Below are 14,971 nucleotides of genomic sequence, written 5' to 3' on the forward strand. Positions count from 1 at the left end.
CGTCCAGGCCCCGGCCCTGCGCCGTTATTTTCTGCCCCCCCAGCAGCTCTGACGCAGCCGCGAGGCTGTGAGGAAGCGGGCACAGGCCTGAGCTAAGGGCACGGCTGCCTTCTGGAGGAACCCGTGGAGGAACCCTGCCCCGTCGTTCCCCCAGGACGCCTGCTCTCCCTTTTGGTAACTTGCACGAGCAAAGAGCCTCAGGCACTTGCTTCAAGAGCAGAGAGGATGGAAAAAAAAAAAAGCCTTCATGGGAAGGGAACCGCATCGCAAGCGAGTGCTTTTGATAAACAAGTCACTCCTTAAAACAAGCGCAACCACCTGTTTTCTTTCCCCAAAGTCAAAAAAGGCCGGCTTTCAGGAGGCAGCCTCTGTGCTCTGTAACACAAGCTCCACAACACTTGGTCAGTTATTAAAGATCAGATCAAGCAGGCCCAAACCTATCCCCAGGATCTATTTAAGGGTTTATTATTAACCAGCTTGGAAACCAGTTTACTTAATCTGCAACCGATCATTTGGTCCAAGCTTCAGAAAAGCTAAACTAAATAGGCTGACACTGGGTATAGTTTCAGAAAATTTATTTTTGGTCTTTACAGTAGACTGGTGCTGCTCTTCTTCACAATTTTTTCCTCTCCATTACAGTTTCAGTTTTCATGCAAACAGCAGTGAGAATTCGTTTTTTATTTAAAAGTGCAGCCTTTGGCAGGAACAATAAGTCTAGCAGAGTTACAATCATCTGTATTTCCTTTTAAAAAATATTATTTATTAAATCATGATTTAAAAAAGTTAAAAGCTGCCAAGAACATGTAAGACGAGAGTGGGGAGGGGAATAAAGCAAATACCTGAATTCCAGAATTTATGCATACAGCAAGAATCACCACAGTATTCAGAAGGTAGATAGCACAGTCCCAGCTATATCTAGATCCCAGCATCCTACTGCACCCTTGTAACCATTCCTATTTTGCAGACTTGAGATTTTATACATCGGGAAAACACACGTAATTGTCCCATGGGACAAAGCTGAAACACGTACAGAGAGATCTGCAAAATCAGAAGGACGGAGCAGCAGCATGAAGGAAGATCCTCGTCCACAGTGGTCTGTAAAGGCTTGCAGGGGTCAGTTTAGTCACCCAGTTTCCTTTTACTTGCAGGTTCAGTTTCCCTTAAGCCTTCCTCAGGGGCTGTAAAGGCCTAACAGCAGGCCTGTTTCTACATTTTTATGGACAAGAAAGAGACAGCTACCTGTTCAGAGATTATTCTCCGCATCTGATCCAAGCAGAGACTTATCAGGGAGGGGCCATATGGTAGCTTTCATCTTCCTCACTTGCCCTGGCTGGTGTTGCAACCTCCACCCCTCCAGGACAGGGTTGCAGCTTCCCTTTTTTAGATCAGGTCTGTGACTTCACTTGCTTCTTGCTTTTTTTCCTGTGGCTAATCGATAAGTTTTGGAGGCCAAGGAAAAGCCTAGCAAATCAGGAGGGGAAGGAAGACCCAAGATATTAAAAACAGCAATGGTTGATAGCTTTTCCTCAGCTGGCAGACTTTGCAGAACTTATTCTTTTAGGTTCTGTAGAACTTATTCCTTTAGGTTCTGAGGACCTCAGGGCTCAGGTGGGTTTATAATCCATCATGGTTGCAGAGGCACCCTCCAGTCTGTCTTGCCTTCTGGTTTAGAGCATCCTGTAGAAAGTTCTTGTCTTTGCCTTGTAGCCAGGAGCCAAAAGGCAGTTATCTGGAGACAATTCTTGCCCATTTCTAATCTCACTTGTGGTAGGAGCCAGTAGGATGCTGGCTGCATGGCTATCCTGCAGAGCATGTTCCTGCTGACAGCTTATGTTTGAGATTTTATCCTGTCCTCTCAGAAGGCAAGTGGTAGCAAAAGGGCCCAGTAAACTGGCCTCCAAAACAGAGGGGCACACTAGCCCTGCTGATTTCAGGGAGGTAGGGACTTCAGCCAGTTACTTTTGCAAGTCTAAATATTTATGATATGCACTTAGTTCAAGGTGAAGCCCAAAGAAAGAAGTCCTCACTGTGAACTTAACAGCTAAAGAAATATTCCCTTAGAACCATCCCAACCTCAGCAGCTGGCAAGGGTCTTCTAGGAGAACAGGACCCAGGCATGTCAAGGACATCACATGCTGGCTGAACAGACTATTACTCCTCAGGCTATTGGGGGATGTTGAGATCTGGGATTAAGATCTGCTTAAAGGGCACTAGAAAAGGATCATTAACAGCTCGGTTGGCTCAGACTCAGCAAGATCTGACTGCAGGATGAACCCAAGGAACAGACAGAAGCCTGTCCCTGCAGCAAGCCATGCCCACCTCCAAGCTTAAAGGCCCTGCAAGCAGACCTCTGGTGTCAATGCACCTTCTCATCTTCATTTAGGATGAGACTAGGCAACAGAGGTGGGAGCCCGACTTGTGTTTTGGCTGGGTCAGGAAGGGAAGAACTAGTCTAAAGTCAGGAAGCAGAGGATGGAACAGTGAAGGCACTTAATTCTTTGCACCCATGAAGCTGTTGTCAAGGGCTCTGCCAGAGAAGCACTCAGCATCTGGCAACAAGGCCCTTTAGGAACCTGCAGAGACAAGCACAGCTCCGAATCCACAAGCTGGGAGGAAAATAGCTCCTTCTCATCTAAGGAATGCAGAAAGGGCAGGGGAAAGAATAAGATCACAGGATTTTTTCTTTTTGGTCTCACAATACACTTTGTGCTACAACTTGTGTCTAACAAATCAAGCTGGCTAAGGGATGTAGCAGAAAGATGTGAGCCGAGGGTCCCCAGCTTCCCTTGCTGTTCCTCTAAGGCAGGTTAGTTGAAAACTAAGACAGTTCAAAGTAAAGAGTAACAAAGCACAGGTAACCTCTGTTACAGGCCAGCAAAGCAAACAGTTCCAATTTTTCAGCCTGTCCTCTTCAAGGGAGGCTGGCTATGTCTCTCTCTGGAGGAGGGCCAGAAGGTTTTGGGTTGCTTTCATTGGCTTTTCCTTCAAACATCATGACCCTGCAAGACAACAGATAATACAGATGAAAAGAACAAGTCCATCTTTACTCATCATTACAGGGTATATCTCATCTGCTGGAATATAACGAGGTCTGCCTCCTATGCAAAGGACATCCCATAACTAACACAGGACAGAAAGCCAACAGAGGGCAGTGCTGGCAGCTCAGCAGGCAGCTTTGCTTTTCCAGCAATTTCCAGGAGTGGGTTTCCCAGTGCCCCTGCTGGTTTTCCTCCCAGAGCACAGAGGATTAGCACGTTTGCTTTAGACAGCCATTTCCGAAATCCCTAGGCACGCACTGCATGCCAAATGCTCCTGATGTGTAAAAACAAATACCATCCCTGGCCCACCTCATACATAACGACACTGCACAACATTCAAAAGCCAAAACCAAGTAAGCAACAGCAATTGCAGCCAGGCAAGAGGGCAGAGACAAGGAGTAAGGCAGTAGCCAAAGGAATCCTAAGCATTTTGCAACCGCCAGCACTGTATTCCTCCCTGAGGACTGCAGCCACGCTGGGAATGCCAGCTGCCACGCTGAATCAAAAGATTTCACTGCTCTTGGGACAAGTTTTACATTTCTGCTCCTGCTTCAAACAGAGTCCAACAGACAATGGGGTGCCTGTTAGCAAAAGAAGGGACCCATCTGTGAAAGCTGCTGCAGTTTGGAGGAAGGATGGAAGATACGGGGCCAGCTGCAGGCTCAGCCTGCTTCAGTGGAGAAAGAAGGAAGCGGGTGTGTCAGAAGTCTGTCTGTGCCAGGGAGAGCAACACCTTGACACGCAGACCCAGGGCAGTCAGTGGGGAAGAGGAGAGACACATGGCTAGCGAGTGTCTACCAGCTCAGAGGGAGCATGTGACAGGTGGGAACAGGATCCTTCCTCCCAACCTGCCCAGAAAGCTGGCTGCATTTCTAAAGCTGCCTTCAGAAAGGGTCAAGGGGGATGAAGGGGAGCAGCTCCTATTCATCACAGTTAAAGACACAAAAGCAGAGCCAGCCTGCTCTGTGGCTGTAAAAGGCAAAGCCAGGTTTCAATGGGGTGGGTATGGAGCCAAGAGAGCCCACCCCACTGTTGGCAGGAGCCAAGCTAGTGTTCAGAAGCCGTTTGTTACAGCAGGACTCTCAGAGCCCTGTTGAGAGGGCAGAGGAGGCCGTGGGAGGCTAGTGCTGGCAGCTGAAAACCACAGAAAACCTCTCCCAGCACAAGCCAGCTGTTACAAGCATGTGTCCCCTCTCCACCTACTCACACACTGCCTGGTTCTCCAAAACCAGGCAAGGACAGAGCATCCTGTAGCAAATAGGAGCCAGCCTCGCTGGGCCCTCATTCACTGCTCAAGTCCTGACACCATTCCCAGCCAAAACCTGGGTCCAAAGCCAGCAAGAGCCACAGAGAAGAGACAAGAGGTCCTGCAAAGCTGAGTGCCTGCACGCTCTAGGAAAAGGAGGGGAATCACTTAGCACCGAGCCTGTAAGAGGAAGCCTGCTCTAACACATGGCAGGCAGCTCTGCCGTGAATGCCTGCCAATGCCCAGCCCAGCCCCAGGGGTCAGCTCTAGATGGTGGAATCCCATCTGGGATCTCAAGCTAGAGGTTTTGCACCATCCCTCACATCTCCTGGTGAACTCACCCTTCATGAGAGTCCTCCTCTCCCTTCCACGAACACCCAGCTCCACCAGCCAGGGTCCAGGAAGAGCAACTTCTGTTTCCAGGCTCCCCCAACACCCCAGCTCAGGTCCTGGGTCTCCCCCATTCCCTCCCAAAGGCACTCACAGTTTAAGTACAGCAGAGCGTTTGCCGAGCATTACATTGACGAAGTCCTGGTACGAGATGGTCTCGCTAACCCCTCCAGTCACCTCAGAGATCATCTTCTTCAGTTCTAGATGGGTCTTTGGAGCCCCCATTTTCTCCATCATCCTTTTGACAGACATCAAATCTGCAAGGGCAAGGCAATCAGTGCTATCGAGAAGCAACCACACTGAGCACAGACCAGTCCTAGGGATGCAGGCCTGAGTTCCCAACTCAGACCACCTCACCTATGTACTCGGGCTGACAGCACTAAACAGTCATCCGAGAGCCAAAAGAAGCCCTCCAGTCCAAACCATCACTTCCTATCTCCACAGCTCGAGAATAAAGCACCATACATACTGAAAAGGGACAATTCTCAAAATGCTCCAGAGACACTTAGGAACGCTACTGTCCAGCTCAGAGAGTGGTGCCAAGAACAACAGGGATGTGGAGGAGGGAAGCACTGTCAAAGTAAGTTGGAGACAAACTGGCTCCATGGAACAGGCGCCCCTGCCCCCCACCACAGGTCATTTCCTTCAGGTTATTCTCACTGCACAGTGAACCTGTGGCCCCTTCCCTCCCGAAAACAGCAGGGCAGTCCCAAGTCAGGCCTCCTCCAGGTTCCCCGGAGGCTTTATTTCAGCTCGAGAACAGGGGAAGAAGGGAGCAAGGCAGTAACCTCCTGGAAGGGCACAGCACGTGAGTGCTTACACTTCAGTGTCAGCTCCAGGCCTTCAGAAGCCTGGACCTTTACATAACTGGTGCTGAGTGAGCCTTTCCAGACCCAAGCCAGGGCCACTTAGCTGACCGGACTCACAGCCCAATTCTCCTTCTTCCCTCCCACCAAAGTAAAGAGCTTATCTGCAGTAGGAAGGCTCATGGTTTTACACAGCTTCTGCCTCAAGCCATGGAAAACCCAGGACAGTCAAAGCCCTGCAACTTCCCAATTTTGGAAACAGTAATGATTGCGAAGGAGAAGGCCTCAGTGGAGAGACAGGGAGAGGAAAAAAAAAGCATTCAGAACAGAAAGAAGTAAAGGAGCTAAGAAAGACTCAGGAGAAAGACAGGACTCAGAGGAGCTGAGTCTTGAAGCAGGTGAGGAAAGATGAAAAAGCTTAAAGGCAGGCACTGGAGAGCTGAAGAAGTCCCTGCTTGGGGATCAAGAGTCAAGCAAAGTTGGACATAGGAGGAGCCCACTGGTTTCCCTCCTCAGCAGCAGTGAGGAGAGAGGTAAGCAGATCTAGCAGAGCCTGTCTCAGCAGGCTGTTGTCCTTCCAGCCCAGTAACAGCATCCCTCAAAGAGTCACTCACCAATCTCGCCTTGGTTATTCAGGTCAAACTCCATGTACTTCTCTGGAAGAGAAGCACAGAAGCAAGTTAGCAGGTCAGAGCAGCTCCAGCAGGGAGGACACTAGAGCAGCTAGGGTACACAGAGCCTGGTAATGCTGCCTGCTTGGACTAATGAAACAGAAGATTTGGGGATAAGACTGACATACTGCCAGAAGCAAACTGTTCAGAGAGGGAGATGGTCTCAAGAACTGGTTTTAGCACCCTTATCTCGAGCCCAGGGCTCTAGAGTTAAGTGCTCTTTAATTGGGGTTGCTTTGCATTTAAGCTGAAGGAAGACACTGGCATGAGAACAAGTAGGTATCAGCTGGCCATGAATAGCTTTAAAATGTTTCCAGCCAGAAAAACAAGGCTCTGGAAGAGCCTCCCAGAATGAGTAGCAAGAAAAACAAAACCCTGAGCACTTCTCAGATGAAGCTTGATCGGATTAGGAGAGGAATTAAATGACGTAGCTTCCTGCAATAGCAAGGGACAAACTACAGTCTTCCCAGCCCTGTGCTGCGCTCTTAGAGCAGCACCTGCCAGCAAAGATGCTCAAGGACCATATCAAAAGGGTGAAGACGAGAACATGCCTAGGAGCTGTAATGCTGGAGCAGGCTATTTGCCTCTCCAGCCTAGTGTCACAAACCTCTCTGAGCCTGGCAGCTCTAGCATCCTCAGAGAAAGGCAGTGCCTGCCCAAGGAGGTCTGGTCACTGTAGGAAGAAAGTCGGCATGGCATAGCAGACAGAGTGCACATCTGAGTTGGGAGATCTTGAATTTAGTCCTGTGCTGCCTCTGGTCTTGGGAGAGGCACACTTCCACTTCCCACCCCTCCTCTCCCCTGCTCGCTGTTCCTCATTTAGACTAAGCTCTTCAGGCAACGATTTGTCTTACTTAATGAACATACAGGACCTAGCACCACAGGGGGGGGCCTCCATCATCTTGGTTCGGCTAAATGGAAAGAGCAAGATACCTGCTGCCACCATCTATCCAAGTACAGCTGGAGAAATCCCCACCTGCCCTGCAGTTAGCACTCAGTCCCCAGAACTGCCTCAAAGGACTCACTAAATGAGAGCTCCAAGGCTCAGGCTCCTTTCCCCAATAGGGAAAGACCTTTTCCTCCCTGCTCCAAGGATACCAGCAAGCAGATGAGTGTGAACTGCAAAGTGGCAGGCTGATTTAAGGAGCCAATGGGAAGAGGGGATATTTCACATATCAGCATCTTTCCAGGACCTGTGTTCCTGAAGGAAAGTGCTGGCTTAACCAAACCGATGGGCAGCCACAGACAGAAGACAGAGGAATTGCTCAACAGGTCTTTATCTGGGTCTTGGCTGGTGGATTGCTGTTGTCATGAGTTGAGCAGGACAGGCCTGTGGGAGTCCCAGCTACAAGCCAAAGCTGTTCATGCTTCAGGCAGAAATAAATAACTCCCTCAAAGCATCAAGCATCCGATCCTAGATGAAATCAGGGCTGTTGCACATGGGCTTAGGGGCCAGAAGTGACACTTGATGTGGCACTGACTCTCCACATACCCTGCCCCACTGTAGTAGCCTTGCCCAAATAAACTGCTGCCTTCATGGGCAGGGGTCAGGCATCGCAGCATATACCAGGGGACACAGACCCTGCTCTGCCATGCCCGGTATGTTTTCTTTTCTCCTCAGCTGACATGTAGCCAAAAGTGCAAAGCATGCTCTAAGCCTCAGCTCACACATCTTTCCCTCCCATCCCAGCTGCAGGGATTTGGTGGGGCAAAACCCTGCCGTGGTCCCTCCCCTTGTAAATGCATTTACACACATACTGACTGCCCAAGGGCTCCCAGGACTCTCACTGGGGAAGGCAGCGGAAAGGAAGGCGGAGAAGAAACACCCCCCACATCATCACACAATGAGCTGATTGTTGGAGGAGCCGGAGGCGGCGGCGTCGGAGAGCAGGACAGGCCATGGAGGCAAACGCACGAGGTGACCGGAGCAGATGCCAAGGGCTCTCGTTACAGGGAATTCTGCGCCTGTAACCTACAACCGCAGTGTTTGAAGAGATTTCTGCAATTTTCCCGGTTGTGACAGGAAAATAATTCAAGGCTGCAGCAAAAAGCCAAAGCCATACAAAAGGCAACACAAAAAGGAGGGGGAGCGCAGGAGGAAGTCAGGCATCCAGCTCCTCCATGCACAGGAGGGTAAAGGATCACAACCCCCCAGCCAGCTTCCTCCATGCTGCATAGCAAAGTCAAAATACAAGGGGAAGTAGCAGGCAATGCCTGAAATGGAAGCAGGGTCACACTTTATTTGGTCAGAGCCAGGCAGAGGACAAACCTCAGAGGTCACTGTGACGCAGAAGGCGTGTTTTCCTCAGAGGTCACGGGGAGACGAACCGCCTTTGGCCGCTTCTTGAAGGAGAAGTGGATGCACTCAGAACAAACCTGCCAAATCCTGTCCTTTAACCACCTTGCGGACAAGCCTCAGAGGACACCCCCCTCAAAACACACTCTCCAAATCCAGGCTTTTGAGCTGTTTCTGTATCCTCTGTCCCAGCACTCGATGTAGACCTAAGCCTCAGACCTACTGAGGCTCTGGAGTTAAACAGACAGGCTTTGGACAGAAAACTAGAGGGACTGCTGCTGGACCTGTTACTGAGGAGCTTGGGAAGGACCAGATCAGACTGAAATAAACTTTTGGGGAGGGATAAGGGCCTCAAAACCCTTGCAGCAAGCAGCTGAGATCCCTACTGTGTGGGAAGAGGTCCTCTTACTCACTAAAGGAAAAAAAATCAAGCCAGCGTGTTGTCCACTGTACCAGCCAGTTTTGCCTTGATATGTAGACAGAAACTTTCCTCCTTTGCTGATCCCTGGGGTTTTTCCCCACACTGCAGGTTTTGCTGCAATAACAACATGACCAACAACAGTCAGGCGGGATGTCTGCACAGTGACATGACCCTGCCCTGCCAGAGAAAGCGGGTGAAGCGCAAAGACTCACGTGGGAAAGCTACATCTCAGAAGATTTTTACTGAGTCCCACATACAAAGGGGGCTTCCCTCTCAGCTCAGCCACTTGTATTATTCAGCAGAAAATCCCAGGCTGGTTAGATCCAACTGCTGAGAAGAATAATCTGTTCAAACCAAATAGTCAGGCTGAAAGAGGACATGGAAACCCTCCAATTCTCACCTTTGAACACTGCCAACTTTTCCTCCAGATCTTCTTCATCACTGAACTTTGGGTCACAGAGAAATTCCTAAAACAGAGAGAGAGTATCCCCAAGGTTAAAGACAAAGCAAAACACCCTAGACAGCGTGTATGACAGCAACATTACCCCCAAAAGCTAAGCAATTCCTAGAGAGCCACATCTGAGCTACAGTGCCAGGAGGCTTAAAGATGGGTTGAATCCCTCCATGCCCTGTCATTAATATTCCAGAGGAAGGGGAATGCTTCTAGGGCTTCAGATTTCTAACCAGCAGCTTGAGGGAGGACTGGACCCCATGTGTCTTTGGAATAGTTGCATGAGACTCCCCTCTTCTTGCTCACCCAAGGTTGCAGCTCCCCAAATCTCTGCTCAGGCATGCAAGGCATGTGGATCAGGCACCTATTCCCAGCAAGGACTCCTTGCAAAAAGAACAGTGATCTTGGAGATTTTAAGCTCTTGGATAAACTCTCCAGGCTGGCAAATAGAACAGAGTTTGCAGAACCTCATGCACCCAACCAAGAGAACAGAACATGGCAGGTATTTTGAGGGAAGTAACAGGATTCCTGCTCTCTGACTGTATATGCTTTTTACTCCATACCCTACTCATGCTGGAGAGGAAATCCTGGATCAGCTCTGGTCAGACATTCCTAGCCCCCACCTCAAAAGCCTTCAGGTACCCAAGAGAACAGACCACAGCTTGCACAGCCAGCTCTACTGCTGTGCTCTGCCAGCAACATGCTTCCCGCAGCTGGGAGCTACAGGGTCTTGCTCCTGTCTCTACCCTCCCACAATGCCTGGCCTCAGTGAGCCCAGCAGTTTAATGACTTGATCTATGTTCAGCCACACCACCACATTCTTCAGTGCAAAAATCATTAACATCTGCACAGCTTATACACTGCTTGTCCAGGACAAAACCCCTCCAGGGGTTTGGGGTGGATAGAGGGCTAAGGCTGTTCCCTACTCTGTGCATGTTTCTCACTGCTGTGCTATCCATGTTCAGAAGGAAGGCAGGATCAGTTCCCTAAGAGACTAAGGCCTCCGGCTCTGGTAGTGCTAGGACTGACATCTGCATCATTTGTGACTAAAAAGACACCCCCACTCTCCCACCCCCATGGAAAGCCCTTCTGTGGGCACTAGGGCATCAGGACTGCAGGAGGTTCCCACAGCCATAAGCAGCCCATGTGCCCTCCACTCCCTAAAGCATGTTCCTCGTTTCTTCCAGAAGGAAAAATCAGCTTTCCCCAAGTGTAATGAGTTGTGCCAGTCTGGCTGCTGGGCCAGGGCCAGCTCAGTAGACACTGCAACCCTCAAGCTGATGTCAAGGAACCAGCCCCAAGGCTTTCCATGCTCAGTTGTTGCCTGCCACTGTAACCCGGTAGCCCATGCTCAGGACACCTCCATCCTGCACACCTGGAGTCAACTCCCCTCCTACCTAGCTGGGACAGGGACACCTGCACCTGCCCAGGAAGCCCAAATGCCTCACAAGCCTTCATTGCCAGTTAGTCACTGCTTTGGTGAATCCTTTACATGCAACTGAACTAAGGTTTTCTAGAAAGCCCAGGTGGACAGAAGTGTCTGTCATCACCTCCTCCCATCTCACAAACTCCAAATGGGACACCCCAAAGACACTGCCCAACTAGTGTGACACAGACTTCCCCATCAGCATGCATGGCAACTTAAGTTGAGAAACATGGGGAGAAGCAATGTTCCCAGCTCCTCCTTTCACACTTCTAGCCAACTCACTTTCATTTATCTCAGTTATTTCTACCCAGGGGTATCATTTGCCAGCCCAACACAATCAGCCCAGTTCAGCTTTGAGACCTGGGCTCAATCAGCAGCAGAAGTCACTGGAAAGCCGAGTCTTGTTACCTATTGTCATTGCTACTAAACAGCTTCTGTAGAGGGAACTTGCCAAGTGCCATCAAGAACCGAAACAGAGCCAGAGAGTCTCCTGGCCATCAGTTCATGGTCTCATTCTGTCCTGCAGGAGCAATGGACAACTTGCATCTAACAGCAGGGCTGCAAGAGCAGAGAGCAGTATTTCTCCAGGTGCAAGAAGCAGCACAGAAAGCGTGAAAATAGAAGGAAGGCTACAGCTAGAGGCTGCATCCACAGAGGACAGCTGCCAGGACCAGCGTTTAAGGGCTCTAACAGCCCCTGGCAGGATGGCGCAAGAGCAGGATGAGTGACACTGTGGGCACACCGCCAGCACCCAGTTCTCTTGTATTTCATCCAGAGGGGAACTCGACAGCCCAGCAATGTCACAAGTCTGCTCCAGACTGAAGGGCGCAACGGGGGTTTTCATTTCAAAGGCATTCCACCCTCAACATTGTATACAAGTTTCTCCGAGACTGCGATAAGACAAACACACTCACAATAGCACAGAGGAATTCAGTCCCCAGGGCCCAGTGACTCAGATTCAGCTCAAGCAGCTAAAGTTCCTCCCAGAGCCCTTTGCTAAAGCTCTCATTTTAAGGGGCACTTTCTATTAATAAGAACAGCCTAATAAGCCCCAGTCTCTCCCCTGCCCCGAACCGAGCCTTTCTTGGGCAAAGAAACTTTTCTAGACCAATAAATTGAGTGAAACAAGTCCCAGCTACCTGCAGGACAACCTGAGCAAAGCCAGACCCTTCCTCAGTCCCTAAAAGGAGGCTCCAACTGGCCAGCCAGGCTCTCACATTGCTGTTTAAATGCCTGACGCCAGCCACCCTGCGGAGGCTGGGGAGGGGCTGTGGGATGCTCGCGCCTGCCCTGAGTATGAGAAGCGGACACCTGTCCTCCGGGAGGCTGAATCCCTTCCCCGCAGCCCTGCGCATTAGAGGAGGGTAAAACGAGGTTGAAACTAATCTGTCCTGGATTAGACTTGCCACCTTGATGCACGAGGCTGAACAATGTGATCACCATTCCCCAGGAAGAGGGAACAGCCAAGGGGGGTCCCAAAGGAGTGCTTCAGGCTGGAAGAAGAATTCAGTAGTAGGAGGACTCAGATGTCTTTCAGCAGCACGTGTGCACTCAGGACATTGCCTGCCAAAGACCCTTATCCCACAGCAAGAGCTCTGTGGCAGAAACCAGCCAGGATAGCAGGGCTGGGAGGGGACTAGCTGTTAGGATAAAGCAATGAGATTAAGCCTCATAGCAACTTAGACTGTGGGATTACTTTTTATTAGGAATAGCTAATGTTTTGCAGCCCCAGGGCTCTTCAGGGCTTGGGAAACTCCCTCCTTCCCCCCCCCCCCCCCCGGTCGCTGGCTCCAGCCACAATATCCACCCAAGCCTGTGTATCAGCTCTGTGTCACAGGGAGGTGTGGGCCCCTGTTGCACAGCTGTTCACAGCAAACTCCCCCACCTCCTCCCCGCAGAGGAGAGGCACTGAGCGGCCAGGGCCAACAAGCGCAGCAGCACGGGGATCACTGCCCAGAGCCGCTACTGCACAGTGGCTTCTCAGTATCTGCAAGCAGCCGATAGCTGCGCGGTTTGCAGCTTGATTTCTTGCTGCCTGAATCCCCTCTCCTAGCACTGAGCCAACACGTGGGGCAGCAAGGACACAAACAAGCAGCTCCTGCCTCTGTTCAGCTGGAAAGTTATGTAGCTTGTTTCATTTCTGCTATCCAAACCTCACCCAGGGAAGGAGCCTGCCAGAAGTTAGGGCTACCTAGGGGAGAGGATGCACAGCCCTAGGGCACAGCACCAGCACGTCTGCGCAGGATCGCGGGAAGCACAGCTTCCTGGCCTCAGTCCTACAGCTCCTACAGGCTGAAAGATCATAGGTCCACCCTGTACCAGGGAGATGCTGGAGGACAGCTCTAAAGCAGGCAAAACTGCAGCAGTAAGCACAACACGCTTCCTTCCTCCTCAATCCAGGGTTCACTGCTGCCCTGGCTACAGGGACATTTTATACCCGTCTACACTTCTCCTTAGCAAAGGAGGAAGTTCCATGGCTGGCTTTAAACAGCATGTTTCAAAGACTTCTTTTCAGCCAAGTGCTCTTATCCTGCCATAGCACCTCCTGGTTTCTAATCATCTAATTCCCTCTTTAGTGACCTAAAATAAACTTCACCTCAGCTAGTCTCTTAGCCCTGCCTAGGAGGAGCATATTGGCACTTTTTATCGCACAGTTAATGCAAGGGATGGGTATGCCCACAGCCGCCTCTGGGGTCATCTTGCGCAGCTTTGATTTCTCCACCTGTAACACCAAGGGACCACTAAAGCAACCCAGAAATAACCTTATGCATCTCCCATCCTCAATTGTTTCAAGGCTAAAACCTTCTTCTCACCTGCAGAACCTCAAAGGGCTTCTTGGCCAGGGGGGGAGCTGAGCGGCCTCTGTGGACCATGACAAGCCAGGGGACAGGGGTAAGACCAAAGCTTAGTCCTCCCTCTCCAGCAGAGAGGGGACCTTGTCTGACCCTGGCGTGGAGAGCACACAGCCCAGTGTACTTTGGACCAATCCAGGAGTCACCGTTCCCCCTGCCCAAGGCCTGTGGGATGTCCAGGGCTCCATGCTCTCCTCACCCCCTCTGCCACGATTAAAGAGGGGAAAGGCTGGAGTCAGCTCTTCTGAGTGGCCGAAACGCCTCACTCCAGGGTGAGGAAATCAGAGCACGCTGATGCAGCGGAGAGGGCAAGTTGAAAGCCCTCCTGGAAAACAATAGCTCCTATTCTTGCCGGAGCCCATTCCCAAAGGGACTTTCATGGCAGGCAGCCACAGAGCATCCGCGGGCACGGGCGCACAGTGGGCCCTCTCAGACCTGCCCGGCCCCCAGGACCGGGCTCTGGAGAGCTGGCGGAGGAAAAGCCATCTATCCAGGGGACACCGCAGGTGGAGAGCCGGCGGACAAAGCGCTGTCAGCCCCCCGTGCCGGGCCATCGCCTCCCTTCTCGAGCCACTAGACGCACCGACGTCAACCCTCTCCGTGCAGCGGGCACGCTGCGCTTCCCTCCCGCTCTGGGCCAAGGCGGCACGTGCCACCAGGGATGACAACCCCGGTTGTCCTCATCCTCCTCCTCTCTGCCATCCCCCCCGCCCGACAGCGCACCCCGAAAGCGGCGCGGAGCCCCCCGGGTCTGCATCTCCCGCAGCGCGACGCAACCCCACGCGTGACCTGCCCGCGGCCGGGTGCAGCCCCCCGCCGCCTCCGCGGGGACGCGCCGCATTTGGGGGGGGGGGGGGAGGCAGCACCTCGAGGGGACACGACACCGCGCCGCCCCCCCGGGGCCGCCCCACCTGGTTGATGGCCTCCAGCCGCCCGTCCTGCGGGGGCCGCCGCGACCCCCCGCCGCTCGGGCAGCGCGCTGCCGCCATGCCGCGCCGCCGCCCGCCGCCCTCCGCCACCACCGCCCGCCGCCGCCGCCTTAAGTAGGGGCGGGCAGGGCGGCGCCGGGCGGGCGGCGCCGGGCCCTCCGCCCCCCGCCGTTAACCCCTTCCCCGCTCTCCTTCTTCCTCCCCCCCCCCCATACACTTCTCCCCCGCCGGCTGAGAACGGGCAGCTCATCGCACCCCGCCGCGCCCTCGCCCCACGCCTGCCGGGGCGCCCCCCCTGGGAATGGGGCCGCCGGCGCTGCTGGCAGGCGGCGGTGTGATGAGCTGCCCGTTCTCAGCCGGCGGAGGCTGAGCCTGCCGGACTCCCCGCGCTCACACCAGTCCTTCCCCCTGCCCCAGCCCAATAGTAGGGATATTTTTTGTTTCT

General features: G+C 52.4%; 1 protein-coding gene across 1 annotated transcript; it reads right to left on the reverse strand.

The window, feature by feature from the left end:
• Window positions 1-560: 560 nt before the first annotated feature.
• On the reverse strand, window positions 561-14,589 carry AIF1L (allograft inflammatory factor 1 like). The gene is made up of 5 exons (XM_067309169.1): window positions 14,509-14,589; window positions 9,269-9,335; window positions 6,095-6,136; window positions 4,769-4,931; window positions 561-2,999 (listed from the first exon to the last, which is right to left on the reverse strand). The coding sequence occupies exons 1-5, from the start codon at window positions 14,584-14,586 to the stop codon at window positions 2,912-2,914; spliced, it is 438 nt and encodes a 145-aa protein (XP_067165270.1). The 5' UTR covers window positions 14,587-14,589; the 3' UTR covers window positions 561-2,911.
• Window positions 14,590-14,971: the final 382 nt, after the last annotated feature.

The sequence above is a fragment of the Apteryx mantelli genome, chromosome 21, assembly GCF_036417845.1.
Source record: "Apteryx mantelli isolate bAptMan1 chromosome 21, bAptMan1.hap1, whole genome shotgun sequence".
Lineage (NCBI taxonomy): Eukaryota > Metazoa > Chordata > Aves > Apterygiformes > Apterygidae > Apteryx > Apteryx mantelli.